This window comes from Octodon degus, unplaced genomic scaffold, assembly GCF_000260255.1.
Source record: "Octodon degus isolate 3935 unplaced genomic scaffold, OctDeg1.0 scaffold00033, whole genome shotgun sequence".
Lineage (NCBI taxonomy): Eukaryota > Metazoa > Chordata > Mammalia > Rodentia > Octodontidae > Octodon > Octodon degus.
Window position 1 is genome coordinate 6,837,434 of NW_004524609.1, and position 15,742 is coordinate 6,853,175.

Below are 15,742 nucleotides of genomic sequence, written 5' to 3' on the forward strand. Positions count from 1 at the left end.
GCCGCGGCGGCGGGGCGGCCCGCGCGCTTTGATGTGCGGGGCGGCGCTTTGAAGTTGGCAGGCCGGCTATTTCGGGGCGCGCTCCGGGCGGGTGCGGAGGGGAGCGGCGGGCTCGGCGCCCGGCGCTCCGGGGGGCTTGGCTGGGCGGCCCAGCACCGGAACCCCCTACCCGGCGTCGGGGTGGCCGGGCCGCGGGGAGACTCCTCCAGGTGGGGGCGGGGGCGGAGAGCCGGCCGAGCCCTGCGGGGTCGCGTAGCTGTCTGCGGACCGAGTCGGGGTGTGCGTGCGCGGGAGCGCCTGGGAGGGTGGGATGTGAGGGTGGCGTCGCCCCCGCTTCTCCCCCGCCCGAACTCCCCTCTCACTTCCCTCCCTTCTGCTCTCCTCGCAGCCGGGAGTCCGCGTTTAGGGCCCCGGAGCGCCGGCGAAGGCGCAGGCTGCGCGCAGGACCGGCCCGAGCCTCGGGCGCCCGCGTCCCCTGCGTTCCCCTCCTGCCGGGACTCCGGTTTCCCCGGTGCCCCGGCCCTTTCCGCGAGGAGGCAGAGACTCTGCTAGTCGCCATTTCGGGACCAGGCAGCTGCTGTCTGCGCCTCCGTGGGCGCCGCTGCGAGCTGAGCTGCCGAGTGGGACCCCTGCCCGGACTCGGGGCTCTGCGTGCGCGGTCTTGGGGCTTCGACCCCACGCTGTATCCGCCGGGGCTCTGGAGGCGTTCGGTCGGATTTGGACCGGGGACTGGGCCAGAGGGGCTCAGAGGTGATGTGAGCCCGGCCTTGGAGGCCTTCGCCTTCCAGGTAACGGGGCCGCCCCGCCTCCCTTTGCCGGGTGCTCGGCGCTCCCCCAGCTTCGCCGCTCGCGGGCCTCGTTGCTCAGCCCGGCAGCCGGAGGAACCGGGAAGGGCGGCATGCGCTCAACCCCGGCCCGCCCCTGCCCTCCTTAGATGGATACTTCAGTGTTACGGAGAGTGGCTTGTTTATTGGTTAGATAAGACTTTTTTTTCTTGTGGTTTGAGCTCAGTGGAGTTTGAGATTCTTGGCACAAACAGTAGTAGCGTGAGACGGCTTCTGATCTGGTTTTGTGGGACTCGCCCGGGGAGGTGGCTTGGGGCAAGGGGGCGACAGGTCGAGGCTTCTCTGCTGTCCTGAAGTTTGAAGATCAAAGTCTTGACTGAGTGAGTTGGTTCCCGGTTTGGGGAGCAGGGAAGACAGAGGTGTAGGCAGGCTGAGCCGGATTCTTGGCTAGGTTGGGCGGTGAGCAACATTTACATCTGGGACAGGGAGTGGGGGAAGCAGTCTGAATCTGGGAATCCGGGAGCCCACCCCGCCCTTGCTGGGCGGGCTTCTTTCGGGCGAAGATCTTCAAACATTTTAAGGGGTGGGAAGGGGGAGCTGAGAAGGAGGGGGTGGGGGGAATGGGAACCAGATGCCGGAGAAGGGCACGTTTGGAGCTCAAGTTATCTGTTGCAGAGTCGAGTGGGGAAATTTGCCGAAATTGGTTTCACCTGCACCTAGCCAGGGCGGCTGGAAGCGCGCTGCCTCAGTGTGGATGCTCTCGGGAGGGGGTGCGCAGGGGCGTCCCGCGCGCGCCAGGGCAGAGGCAGCGTTTGGAAGGAGGTGTCCGCACCTCCTCGTCCCACTGCCGCCCTCCACCCTCTTGGTTCCAGTTCACCTTCCCCGCCCCTTCCCCATCCCCCACGCCTCAAAAAGTGTGGTGGGAGCTCAAATTTCGTCTTTGAAAAAGCAGCGTCAGATACTTGAGATGAGCACCTCGTGGATAGCTGCGTTGCTTGATTTGAATTTGAGGAGTTGAAAAGCCTGTTTACTTGCTTGCTTTGATGTTGGGTAGATCTGGTTTTGATTAGATCAATACCCTTTTCTCTCTCCCCACCTCCCCCCTTCCTTTTCTTTCCAGAGTGGAGGCTCAGATGAGCGCCTGCTGACTAGAGAGAGAAAGAAACTGGGCGGAGTGGAGAGGAACTGGAAGGAGAGGAAGAATTCCCAAACTCAGAAGAGCTCGCTAACCATGAGTAGCGCTGTGTTGGTGACTCGCCTCCCGGATCCCAGCAGCAGCTTCCGAGAGGATGCGCCCCGGCCCCCTGTTCCCGGGGAAGAAGGGGAGACACCACCGTGCCAGCCAGGAGTGGTCAGGGTCCAGGCCACCAAACCCATGCCTGTCTCCTCCAACACCAGGCGGAATGAAGATGGTCTGGGGGAGCCAGAGGGCCGGGCGTCCCCCGATTCTCCTCTGACCAGGTGGACGAAGTCCTTGCATTCTTTGCTGGGAGACCAAGATGGTGCTTACCTCTTCCGGACCTTCCTGGAGAGGGAGAAATGCGTGGATACCTTAGACTTCTGGTTTGCCTGCAATGGGTTCAGGCAGATGAACCTGAAGGATACTAAAACTTTGCGAGTAGCCAAAGCAATCTACAAGAGGTACATTGAGAACAACAGCATTGTCTCCAAGCAGCTGAAACCTGCCACCAAGACCTACATAAAAGATGGCATCAAGAAGCAACAGATCGACTCCATCATGTTTGACCAGGCACAGACTGAGATCCAGCTGGTGATGGAGGAAAACGCCTACCAGATGTTTTTGACTTCTGACATATACCTCGAATACGTGAGGAGTGGGGGAGAAAACACAGCCTACATGAGCAATGCTGGACTGGGGAGCCTGAAGGTCTTGTGTGGCTACCTCCCCACCTTGAATGAGGAAGAAGAGTGGACTTGTGCCGACTTCAAATGCAAACTTTCACCCACTGTGGTTGGCTTGTCCAGCAAAACCCTGAGGGCCACAGTGGGTGTGAGGTCCATGGAAACTGTTGAGAATGGATACAGGTAAGACTTTGGGAGGGGCTGGGATGGGGGGCTTGGAGGATGGGCCTGGCTTTACAGCTGCTCCTGGTGAAGTAGGGTGGATGCATGGATGGACGGGTGCATGTGCTGCAGAGGCCAGCCACGAACGCTTTGATCTTGCTTTCTGTTGTTTAAAGGGGGGTGTGTGTGTGGAAGTGATGCGCAAATAGCTAAATACTTACAGTCTTCCTGAGCTAACTTCAAACAGTGGCAAACAGTATTCATTAATGTGGGTTACTCATTATCCTGGCCAGGAGTCTCAGAAGGGGTGATACGGAGAGCGGACAGCAGCTTTTGATGCCTCTGAGTCACCAGGCCCACTAAGCACTGGTTTGGGAAGGGGTCATTTCACCACTAATCAGCAGAGAGTGGAAGTAATAGATGGCTGGGAGGTGGCTGGGCTGTGGTAAGGGCACAGGAAATAGCGTGCAGACCCACTGAGGGGTAAGTGGGATCTTTTGAACTTTTATGTTAAGATAAGAAACAGCAATTGGCTTAATGACTGGGCTTGTGGTTCTCTGTGGAATTAGGAGATATTTACCCAGCAAGAAGTGCTTCTATCTAGGAAAGGTCCTTGTTCTGGTGATGGCTCGGGGGCTCCCGAATGAAGGACCCTTAGCCTTAGTGTCTGGTGGTCTCTTAATCCAGGTTTTAAAGGCTTGTGAGCCTGAGGGTCAGACCTTGGTGGGCGATTTGTTTATTAGTGCTTTTGGAGAGGAGATCTTGGCTCAGGAGTCATAGGCTGTGGAGTACTTGTCTTTTTGAGGCTTTGAAGACAAACAGTACTTTATAGAATGGCAAAATCTTAAGATTCTTGACCTTTGCAGGCAACTTCAGACCTGTTAGAATGAGTTTTTCTGTTTCTTCCTTTCTCCCCACTTCCAAGTATCCAAAAAGAGAAGAATGCATATCTTAATCCTGGGTTGTTGTCCGTGACATCCAGGGCGGGTGGCAGGTGGTGGCCCTTGGTTGCTGTTCACTTGATTGATGTCAGTCAAAGTAGCTTATCTTGTGATCTGGAACTTCTGTGTTAGAGACCCAAGATGCCTCTTCTGAAGACTTCCCGCTGGGTAGGGCGTGGCCACCACTGTCTTGAAAGAGGAGGAGGAGCTAGATTACTGGATAGGTGATCTGCAGCCCCTTGAGTTGGGCTAGGCAGGTAATTCTGAGCCTAGCAAATCATGATCTAGGGGTGATGAGTGGATTGCTAGTTAGAAGGGGAAGGGCTTATTTGCCAACCACCAGGGGGCGCACTTACAGCCTTGCAAGCGAGTCCCGCAACGCTCAGATGTCTGTCTGGTCGGCACCTAAATAGAAGGGGGTTGGCTTCTGCAGGGAGGGGTAGGATCACAAGAGGTAGTTGTTTGGGCGTCTTTAAGCTTATGGAGTCAGGCTGTTTTGGAGGAAGGTTCTGGGTCTGGCCTGTACCGCAGGACAGTCACTGGGCACCTGCCAGTGCTGCCCAGCTCCCTTTTGAGGGTGTAGGGGTGAGCCTCTGTTGCTGGCCTCCTTGACTTGCAGCCTGACAGCAGTGGTAAGCCTGCTTCTCTAGGGGCCTCTGTCTCCTGGTGTCAGCCCCAGAGTGTCACCTTTGTAAACAGTGTAAGAAGGTACACCCCAGGCAGGACCTGGCTTTGACTCCTCTCCTTATAGTGGGCAGTGGGGACCCAGCCTTGCCCCTCACCTTCCAGAGGCTCTGACCAGGATATGAATGGCCAGCATGAATGTCTTGCTTGAGATTACCTCTGGGGAGGCTTTTGAGAGCCTGGAGTCTGGGGCGGATCTTGCTTTCCAGAGCCACCTTCCTGGTTGTGAACTGGGGACACCATTGATGCTAGAGAGTGGAGTTTGCACTGGCCTGGAGAGTTTCCCTACTGGATTCCCCTGTACTTACTCCCACTGTTGGATTGGAATGAAGCATTTACCTGCACCCTATGAGCCCGTCTGTGTTGGGCATCAGGACAGAGGGCCGAAGACCTGTCCAGCTGGTTCAGTTTCATTTTAACATGCAAGATACTTCAGTGTGTGTGCAGTTTGCTGTCAAGGATCTTGAGTTATTTGAAGGCCTGGGTCCTAGCAGGGGTCGCCTTACTACGTAGACTGAAACATTCCTGAACCTCACGTGCCCATCTGTAAAACAGGTGGGCACCATCCCTTCTGTGTCCTAGAATTGTTCTTGGGCTTGAAACAATAAACTTGAAAACCTTTTATAAAGGGGAAACATGTTTAAAAGATACAAAGTGTTATAATTGGTATAATTAATAATAATTGGGTATATTTAAAGAGCAACAAGGTTATAGCATATTGCTTTTTTAAAGGGTGATTGTTCTAGTGCATTTTTCATTCTCAAGTCTTAGGGCGTCTCCTTCCTGCACCTTTCTACTTGTTGAACTTGGGTCTGTCTTTCCCTGCCTGCTCTTGTCATGTAGGAACCCCGAGTGGTCCAGGTGTGGGCCTGCCCTGCCCGTGCCACCCACTCATCACTGCCCAGGGCACCCAGCCTGGAGGATGGATGGGAGGGAGATGAGCTGGACAGAAAAGGCGCGCCCTGCTTGGGGGCTCTGCCCCGTGGCTGTGGAGCTGTCCTGGCGGCCCCATGCCCGGGGCACTGGCCAGCCTTCTGAGCCCTGTTTACCTTGGCCACTCAGAGGAGCCTCATTTTGAACAACTTGTTTGTGTCCTTGCTGATTTGGTGTCAGATTTAATATAAATAGTTGGGACGGAAGAGCAGGAATTATCCTCAGAGGAGGGAAGGGCCTGGTTTGTGAGTGGCTGAGTGGGATGCCTGGGCTTTTGATGGCCTCTATAAATAACCCGGAGCAAAAGTGATCTGCTGGGGAGCACGAGGGAAAGCCGGCACGCGGCACGCGGCACGCGGCACAGGCACAGGGGCGAGGTGAGCGCGCAGGGCGGCGTGGTCCCGGGCCCGACATTTAGTTTGGGAAGGATGCAGCGGGGTGCCCCAGGATGCAGCACTGCCTGTGCTCCCAGGCCCTGGGCTGGTCTCATCTGCCACCCCTCTTGCCTCCTGCTCTGGCTTCCCTTACAGTCCAGCAGGCCCAGCAGATGGCCTCTGCTGGCTCTCCGTGCTTCCTGGTCTCTGAAAGAACTGGCTGATGGGGCCCATTTTTGTGTGAGGCCATTGAGAGGGAGCCTAGCCTCAGTGACCTGAGCGTCTGATGCCATCGCACAGAGAAGCTGGAAGCAGTGGCCGGCAGAGGGAGGGTAAAGCTCCGACGAAGTCGGTTGGCGGAGACAGACCCACTTGTCAGGCTGTGCCTGGTTGCAGAAGCCCTGCCCACGCGCAGTCCACCTCTTGCTCTTGCCTTCCCAACTCATGAAGGGGGTGGTACCTTTTGAGCTGTGATCTTGTAAAGTTGTCAGAGGCTCTGGGAAAGCCCGAACTCAGCCTCAGAAGCAAGTCGCCCTTTGCTGCATGGTCCTCAGCTGGGGCTGAGAAGGGTGCCCTGCAGGTGGGGTCTCTCCGGCTCTGTCAGAGGCCTTTGCTCTGGGGCATGGGAGGGCAGCAACCTCAGCATTTAAGTTAAGACACGGGAAGCTGAGGCAGGAGGATCCCAAGTTTTGGGCTAGCCTGGACTACTCAGTGAGACCTTGTGTGGGAAAAACCAAAGGATAAAAAGGAAAGGTAAGAGTGGGCTGGCCACACATTTCCTTCCCTTGAGGCTCTTGGAGCTTCTGCTACCTGTCAGCCCTTTATGTCCTGAGGTGGCAGACAGGCCCAAGGATGCACACCCAGCACAGAAAGCCACCCCCCCCACCCCGGCCTCCCACTCTGCAGGAATGCAGAGTCCTGGCCCAGCAGTCCTGAGGCAGCATCAGAGCATCTGGGCATGAATGGTGTAGCATGGGCCAGTTTCTTTCCATTTTATTTATTTTTAAGTAATCACAAGAAAATAGCTCTAATCCATTTTCTTACAATTCATGTGCTGCTGAGAAAGTTCTGGGTCCCTCAGAATTGAGTCTCTGCCTCTCCCCATAGCCCGCCTCCTTCCTCTGCCTTGTTAGGTTATGATTGTAGGCAGACTCAAGTGCTTTCTTGCAGTCAGCTGAGTGAAGAGCATTATATTCCATTTTTAATTAATGATCCCACAGTAGCCCTCTATTTGGAAGTGGAGGCGCCAAGTTTATTTTGGGGCCCATGTGTGAAAGAACTTGTGTGGCAGTACGCACACTCCGTGGTGTTTGAGTCAGGTGTCCTTTTGTTGGGGAGGGTTTCTCTTGAGTCATTTTCTCCCCATGGAGACGCAAGTATAAGGGTTACATCTGAGACATTGTTGATGTGTTAATACCACCAAGATAGAAAGACTGAGGGCAGGGAAGGAGCGTTTGAATGCTATTTAAGGCTGCTTTGGCTTTTTTGATCTTGCACTCTGCCTCTTTTAAGACTTCTCAGTGAATGTTTGATGGATCTAGGTCTTTGAAGAAGGCTCAGCCAAATGTTGAGCTCTTGCCACATGCCACCAAATACCTCTGGTGTGGGAGATGCGTCCAAGGCTGGCTGTGCCCCTCCACGGACTGCAGTCTGGTACATGCACATACACCAGGGCTGTCGCATGCTGAACACGACAAAAGAAGTTGGTAGTGTACTCTATTTTGGGAATAGAGCTCTCTATTTTTGTTGGCGGTTGTTTTGGGAGGATATTGCTGTGACCCTCAATGACAGGGCCCCGCCTGGGCCTTTCTGAGGGTGGAGGAATGTGGCCCAGGTGGCTTTGTGTGAACTGCACATTTTCTAGGTGGGGGCCGCACACCTAGGGCAGCTGTGACATGGCACAGCTGGCTGGCAGGTCAGCCAGCATCAGCTCTCCAGCCTCTTGACTTCTGGTTCCTGCTGCGATTGTACAGAACCTGCTTGTCGCTGGGGCCTGATGGTAGGAGGGGACCTTGAAGAAGTCATTGTATTTTATCTCCCTGCTTGGAGTCAGTCACCCCATCCAAGCACTTTAGAGCAGGGAATTTCCTGCTATTTTAAAAATGACCATTTAGAAACCCTTTCTCCTTTCCAACTTGTAAAGACACTTCCTGGTGTTCCATCTCTGGTGGCCACACGGAGCAGGGACCTCTTCCTCCTCCTTGAGTTCTTCCCCAGTCAGGAAGCTGCTTTTACTGGTTCATTCATTAGTCTTCTCAGCTCCAGAAAGAGCACCTGCCTTCCTGTATTCCCAGTTCTCCGCATGCCCAGTGTCTGGAGACCCTGGAGGACATGGTTGAGGAACATGCATGAGCGATCCTAACTGTTCTCATCGAGTCTCCACAGAAAGTTCTAGGATGTGGTGGAATTGCCTGCCTCCCCACATAGAATAGGGCAGGTCTCGCAGGGCAGTTCAGAGTCACCTGGCAGAAAGTATTCTGTGATCCTTGTACGACACTCCAATGCCGTGTAGGCCGTGTAACGCTTCTGGAGTCCAGCGTTCTGCTCTAGCCTAGCTCAGGGCAGAGCCAGTGTCCCAGCTCACGACCAGGTGCTTGGCCTAGGTGGGGCTGGGGACCTGCTTGGCCACTGGGGCACCTTTAAGGAGATGATGTGTGCTGGCCCTGTTGGTGGTACTGGGGTGCAGCAGTGAGGAAAACAAGGACGCTGTCCCCATCCCACAAGGCACGGTGTGCGCACCAGGTGTTCAGTTTGTGCCCATTTGATTTCTCCTTGCATTTTTTGGTGGTGGTGGTGGCGCTGAGGATGGACTCCAAGGGCCTTGCAATGCTAGGCAAGTGCTGTACCACTGAGCTACAGCCCCAGTGCTGTTTCCGAGGGAAGACATTGGTTTAGATGTGTGTAGGGTTCATTATAGTGATTTCCACTAGAGTGAAAGCTCCTTACAGCTAGGGTCTGGCTGTCCCTGTTGACACCCAGAAGTGCAAACAGCTTCCCTTTGGGCCTCCTTTGCGCTCATCCCTCCTTCCAGTCCAGCCTGTTGGCACCTTGGCCCCACGCGCTGCTCCCCTCTTCTACTCCCAGCCTTCAGGTCCCTCCTTATCCTGTTAAGATAGACTGGTTTGACACTAAAGGCCCACTCCTCTGTCCCTTGTCCTAGGCTTTGTGAGCTTGACTAGTTAGCCCCCTGGTCTGGGGGAAGCTTTTCTCTGCCTTTCTGGTGTCATCTTGCCTTTTGGCTTGTCCGTCATGATGCACCTCGCCCCTAGCCATCTCTTCTAGAAATGTCCACTCCATCATCTTGGTTCCCTACATGGAGTTGGTTATGCCTTAGTCTAAAACTTTGTGTTAGGAGGCAGAAAGAGGGGTGGGGTGAAAGCCAGATGGACCCACGCCAAGCCCACCAGTTAGTTCCATGGTGCTGCACAGGGCAGGGGCTCTGCGCGGACGCCAAGGACCTCACCTGTCAAGTGGGCAGAGCACGCTGTGCCTCTCCCTGGGGTGCTCTGTGTCGTTGTTGGTCAGTACCATGCCTGCCGTTCACATTATGGTTATGTGCCCAGTACAGACCGCAGGTGTCAGGAGATGGGAGCCTGGGGTTGCAGACACCCAAGAGCACATGCAGAGGACTGGCTGTGACCTTGGGTGGGTTCCTCTCCCCTGCCTGGCCCAGGGCTTTCTGTAGCCCAGCTGCTGTGGCCTGAGAGACTGTGCTGTCTTCTCTGAGCCTTTTCTCTCCTCCGCTGATGTCTTTGCTGCCTGCTTAGCCGAGTGGCCCAGTGGTGGAGTAGCTAGGCGCTGGGAAGGAGGCCTCCTGCAACTTCAGGCTAGAACCCATCCTCCTCCCCCCTGCTGAACTCCCTGGCTGGTGACACAAGAGGAATGCGACCCAGCAGGAGACAGGCGCACTGCTTGTTCTGGGAGGAGATCAAGAGAGCAGAATGAGGACCCAGAGGCCAATGAGACAAAAGGGCTGGAGACCCCCGGAGGAGGGGCCTGGGCCTGGCTTTCAGACAGCTGTGCTGCTCATTTCAGCCCTTAGGCCTCTGTGAGCCCCGGGTGAGGAAGGCCTGGGTGGGGGGAGGGGCAAGGCCGAGGCTCCTAGGCTGAGATGAGACCCCTAACCCTTGTCCTGTGCTCTCGTGTGTCCAGCTCAGTGTGGGCACTGGGCCAATGGGAGACAGCTACACCATGACAGTTTGCATCTCTGGACAAGGCTGACAGACTTGAGGCAGGGAGTTAGGGTGTTTGGGGGCCAGTGCTGGGTTCTTGTGGTCAGGCCTGGATATGGAGGTGGAGAGAGGAGCCTTGCTTCCTGTCTCAGCATCGCCACTGACTCCCCTAGGAGAGCGGGCTATCTCCCTTCCCTGTGCATGTGTATTCAGGACTCAGGATTCCCAGGGCCGTCCCTGCAGTACTAGCCCCTGCCCACCCTCTGGCGGCATGCCTTCTGGGAGTCAGTGGTTAACATCCTCCCTTTGGTGACCTTTGCTTTCTGTCCAGGCCTGCAGCTGGACTGGGCATCAGAGTGGCATGAAAGAGAGCCAGAATCATATACTTGTCCTGAGGTCACAGGATGGCCTGGGTTTCTGTGCGGTCGGTCTGTGATTGCAGCCCCTTTGTGTTTTCTCTTAGGTCCTTCAAGAGGAGTGATCCCGTGAACCCCTACCATGTAGGCTCTGGCTATGTCTTCGCGCCAGCCACCAGCGCCAATGACAGTGAGATATCCAGTGATGCCCTGACTGATGACTCCATGTCCATGACCGACAGTAGTGTGTAAGTCTCTGGGGTCCGCTCTGTGTACATGCCTGGGAGTGTAACTCTCCAGGGCACTGGGCAGAACTGTCACATCCCCACCTGGCTTTATAAAGCCCATGTGTGTGAGTGTGGACATTTGCTTGGAACAAGGGAGTATGACAGCGGCTTGACACTGGTGAAGGAGAGGGACGTGACAGTTTAGGTAATGTTAAGCTGACAGCCTTGACCAGGAAAGTTGGGATGGTACCTTAACAGAAGAAAACCAAAGTATGGCAGAAGGTTAAGATGAGATGACTGTAGATTCCTGAGTTTAACTAACCATCTTTGGTTGTCCCCTTGGGAACAATTGCTTGGTTGGTCTTTGAACCCAGGTATCCAGTGTGTAGAACCACAGGTGGGACACAGGGTGGCCTCCCCAGAAAGCATTGTGTTTAGAAGTCCATTGTCTTTGCGGGGAACAAGCATTGGTGGTGGGGGTCAGAAAGTCAGATACCCTTAAAGGGCCACCGTACACTGTGCCAACGTGCAAATGTTGCGGTGGGCATCATTAGTTGAATAAGAGCTGGTGGAATGTCAACCCTTTTTTAGTGCCAGGGGTCCTGCCGGGGGGGGGGGGGCAGCTCTCTCCAAAATAGTGCCCGATAGTAGATCCTCTTTAGATGGGTAGCTCTGGATTTTTCAAAGTCATCAAAGTCACTGAGGCGGTCTGAGGTCAGTAGGTATTCAGGTCAGATCACGCTTTGATTCTGAGGCCAGCTGAAGTTGACTGGTGCTCTCTAGAGGGAGGGCAGTGATTCTCGTGGGTCTCCTGGAGGGGGTGGGGGAGGGGTGTATGTGTCGTGGTGGCCTGAGGACTCGGTTTCCTGCCATCCTTTGGGGTTCTGATTCAGGAGGCTCAGGGTGGGGCCTGGCACGGCGCAGTTCTCCATCCAAGGGCTTTTCTCCCTGCTGAGAATCACCGTTCCCGGCATGGCCTTTGAAGGCTTCTCAGCAAATACTTAGAGTCAGACTTTGCCTGCTAAGGGAACAGTTTTGAAAGCCTATTGAATAGTGTAAGTTCTGGCACACTTACTCAGACTTTGTTCCTTTTAGCGTCCTAAAGCGGTTCTTCTCATTTGTTCGAGACTATCTGGTTTCTGTTGGCCACTGCGCTGCTGCTGCTTGCGGCATGGGACCAGCTGGAGCGAGAGCCTGCAGTTAGCTTGGGCCTTCGCCGTGATTTCCTGGTGCTTTCAGTTGTGCTACCTCAAGTTAATAAAGGGCGAGGGAACCTTAAGGTGAAAAGTCCCATTTTAAGAGGAGAATTCCAGCTTGGCAGGAGCAGAAACAGCGGCGGAGGTCACCTTTCGTTTGCTTTGGAGGTGTAGGTTCCAGAGAAGTGGGTTTTCATATTGTCTGGATTTTTTAATTTTTTGTTTTGTTTTGTTGAGACAGGGTCTTGCTGTGCAGTTCAGGCTGCCCTTGAGCTCACTTTGTAGCCCAGGCTGGTCTTGAACTTGCAACAGTTTTCTTGCCTCAGCCTTCTGAATGCTGGGATCACAGGCACGCGCCATCACACCCAGCTTTGGATTTTTTAAAAGTGTCCATGCTTGAAAAAAAATTCTTTAGATATACATTTTTTCTTTTCAGTTTGTGTGTGAGCTCAGGCGCATGCATGTGTGTATGGGGTAGTAGTGGGCATTGAACCAGGACCTTCACACTGAACTACTACCCTACTCTTCTATTTTGGGGGCAGTCTTGCTAAATTGCCCAGGCTTGACTAGAACTTGTGGCCCTCCTGCATCAGCTTCCCAGAGTGCTGGGCTTGCAGGTGTGTACCACCATAGCCAGCTGGATATAGTTCTTAAAAGTACATTTTGCTTTGTTTTTACTGAATAATTTTAGACAAGGCATAGTTTACTTCTCCTAATGTAAAAAATTAACATGGAGGCTTGTTTTCGTAAGCCATGTGGCTGTCTAGAGGTATCTGATCCCAGCTGCCCACTCTACTCTTCAGATAGGTTTTCTCTTTATCCTTCTACCTGCTGTCTTTTTGTGGCTACCATCCGTGTCCTTGCTTCTATCAAACATTACTCTCTGCGTTTATCAACCTGTGGACTGCATAGGCGTCTTAGTGCTACGTGTAAAGCAAGAGTTGGAACTGAATGGAGGCATTGAGTGAATCTCCTAGGTCCCATGCAGTTTACTTAAGACTATGGGGCTTCTGTTTAGATTTCCTAGACTGTTTTTGGCTGGCTTCCTGGCCCTTGGCTGTGTTTCATTTCCCATCACTGAGGTGTTATTCTGGGTTCCTGATGAGATAACTTGGGTGTGGGCTCCATCTCACTTCATCTGATCCTCTCAAGACATCAATCGGAAAGGTGGACAGTGATACACAAGGAAGGATGATGTCCTGAGCGTCACCTGCCCTTCATGGCCAAGGAGGAGCCTGGTCCAGGCGAGCTGGAGGCCCCTGCTGGTTATGCGCTATGCTTACCCCAGCACAGAGATTTTTGCTACGAGATGTGTTCATAGGACCAGTTGCTCCTGAGGCCCGTGAGCCACTTGGGTTCTCTTTATTAGTTATAAGCTTGGGGAAGAGTAAGGAGGGAAATCCTACTCCTCACTGACTCCTCTTGCCCCCTGCCCAGAAAGAAAGTGCTTTCAGTTCCAAACTTGACTTCCAACTTCTTACTCCTTCCCCTTGAGGCCATTGCAGGTCTTGAGGAGGTTTGACAGCCACTGATCCTAGGTAGCAAGGGGTAGCATGAAGGTCATTAACACTCTATTTTTTACATTTATGATTACTGTTTAGTACCAGAAATCGAACTCAGGACCTTGCACTTGCCAGGTAGGTGCTTGTGCTGCTGAGTTATATCCCCAGCCCAAAAGTAATATGGAGACAGAAGCTGGGCCTGGTGCTGTACACCTATAATCCCAATACTCTGAGAGGCTGAGTCAGGAGGATCACAGGTTCAAGTCCAGCCTTACCAACTTAGCAGACAATTTAATGAAACCTTGTCTCAAGTAATAAGAAAGGGCAGGGGACATAGCTCAGTGGAAAGACTAGCTTTAACCTTCAGTACCACCAAAAACCAAAACCAGTACCCTCTTCCCCCAGGAAAAAAACAATCTACAAAACGACAAATACCTTGTTTTGTATCTTTCTCTGGGGCGCAGCAGGCACCTTGGGCCCCCCGGTGGGAGAGCCTGCAGGTGTTATTATGACATGGTATGGCTGCCTACCACTGGTACTGAGTAACCAGGAAGCCAGGAAAAAGCTGGCAGTGTTGGCTCTGATGATCCTGGCAGTGCTGGGGGCTTGGAGACCTGTGCCAATCAAGTGGGCAGGCTGTCAGGTTCACTGTCATGCTTGCACCCAGCTGGGGGTGTGCAGGCCAACTGGGGGGGCAGGTGGCAACAGAGATCAGGCATTGGCAGGAGTTGTGTCTCCTGCCACTTGTGGTGGGGACAGAAGCACCCCAAAACCAGGAGCCCATAAGAAAGGACAAGCTCACCCTTAAAGGCCCCTGTGGCTCTGAGACTGCCAGGAGCTCCAGGTGTGGGGTCCCTGTGGCCCCCACTCTGGCCAGGCGGACTTGGCTGCTTGGGGCGCTGCGGGGCCCCCTGGCCACTTGGCCCTGCGGATGGGCAATCTGCCCTGTTGCTGGTCACCCGGGATTCCCAGGGCTGGGATTAGACCCCTCTTCAGAGCTCTGCCAATTGCGGGCCTCGTGCAGATGAGCGCGCCAAGAGAGAAATAAAGTGTGCAGGGGATGAAAAGCGGAGCTGAATCGCTTTCAGCCCATTGTTCATCCCGGGGAACTTAGAGGGGATGAGAGGGTAGCAGGCCCCTTTGAAATTTCCTTGAACAAGTGAATAGGAGCGCCCCATAAAGCATGAAAAGAGCCCTGGCGGTTTCTCCTCTCACAATGGCCAGTGGCGGCTGTGAGGGGCTGGGGAGTGGGGCTGGCTGCCCTGCTGGGAGCTGGGAGGGGACAGGGCTGGGGCCGGGGGAGAAGGGGTCACAGGCAGCCTTCAATAGACTCCAGAAGGTTGGAGTTCATTAGACACAAGCCCAGGGAGGCAATCGTCTCATTTGCCACAGAACCAATTAAGTCCCGGGGGCCTTTGCAAGAGGCCTGGGTAGGTGGGGCAGGGCCGGCCTGTACTTGGTTATTCCAGGGAGCCGAATGGGCCTGGATGTGCAGAGCAGGCCGGGGCTTTAAAGAAACCACTGCCGCTCCCATTGCCTGCTGCTGACTTCTGTTTCCCTGCTAAGTAAAAAGCCCCGTTAAAGACGGCTGGGGATTTGAGTCTCCGTTATAGGCTTCTGAGAAGGCTGTTTTATGAGCCTGTTACTCTCAAACCTGCATTCTCAGAAGGAATGGCTTTTTAACTTTTTTTTTTTTTTTTTTAAAGTTAACCACCAGATTTCCAGCAAAATCCAAAAGCAGCCCTTAAGTGTGCTGAGGGCAGAAGGAACAGGGGCCATTCCAGGGCATCAGGCTCAGGAGGGTGGGGCCCAGGGGCAAGAGCACCAGCAGCAGCAAGACCCTGGCCACCAAGGGGAGCCTGGTGGGCGAGAGGTGTCAGGGACTGGAGAAGCCACGTGGCTGGCATGGAGCCGTCTCTGTCTTGTCTTTCTGCACAGAACTGCTCCTGTAGTCAGGGTGAGCAGCAGCTGCCTGCTGAGTGTCCCCATGTCAGCAGAGGAGGCCTTCCTGGCCCTGCAGGGGGCGGCAGTTGTTTTTATGTATGCATTTTTATTTCCTGACAGCTCATTTATGGGTGCTTGCCCTGGACACCAGGGAGCGCATCTGCGTGAGCTGCAGACGTCACCTTATCTTACTCTCCAGGCTTTTGACAGTGGCTAGGATCAAAGGCCACCTCAGAGAGACTGCCACATGCAGATGTGCGTGGTCGTCCGCACAGGGCCCTATTTCAAAACCTCTGGAAAATGACATTCAGGTTAGGTTGGACCCGGCAGAGTCAAAAGGCTGAACTAATTGGCTTGGCTTAAATGGCAGCTGAGTGGTCCACACTTCCAACTCGGTGCTCCCCGGAAACAGCTGGGCCTGGCAGTGGGCTCGTTAGCTAAAATGTTTATAATGAAAGGAGACTACAGAGGGACCGAAACTCTGGCGCTCTTCAGCTCACAGTTTTGAGCAGCCAGGAAACTGATCATAGACTTGTAGTGCCTGCGTGAGGGGCTGCTTTGGAAGCAGAATCTTGGCGGGGAAGCTGCAGCCACGCTGCCTTA

At 54.2% G+C, this 15,742-nt stretch overlaps 1 protein-coding gene across 4 annotated transcripts in view; it reads left to right on the plus strand.

Moving 5' to 3' along the window:
* The first annotated feature begins 545 nt into the window (after positions 1-545).
* Positions 546-15,742, plus strand: part of Axin2 (axin 2) — a 29,724-nt gene continuing 14,527 nt past the window's right edge. For 3 of the 4 annotated variants that reach the window (XM_004630042.2, XM_023714093.1, XM_004630043.2), the window contains exons 1-3: positions 547-1,165; positions 1,906-2,831; positions 10,378-10,518. In XM_004630042.2, coding sequence (XP_004630099.1) covers positions 2,017-2,831; positions 10,378-10,518 — 956 coding nt within the window. In that variant the 5' untranslated portion in view covers positions 547-1,165; positions 1,906-2,016. Of the gene's footprint in view, positions 1,166-1,905; positions 2,832-10,377; positions 10,519-15,742 lie in introns of all 4 variants that reach the window. The other variant, XM_023714094.1, reaches the window with a different exon arrangement.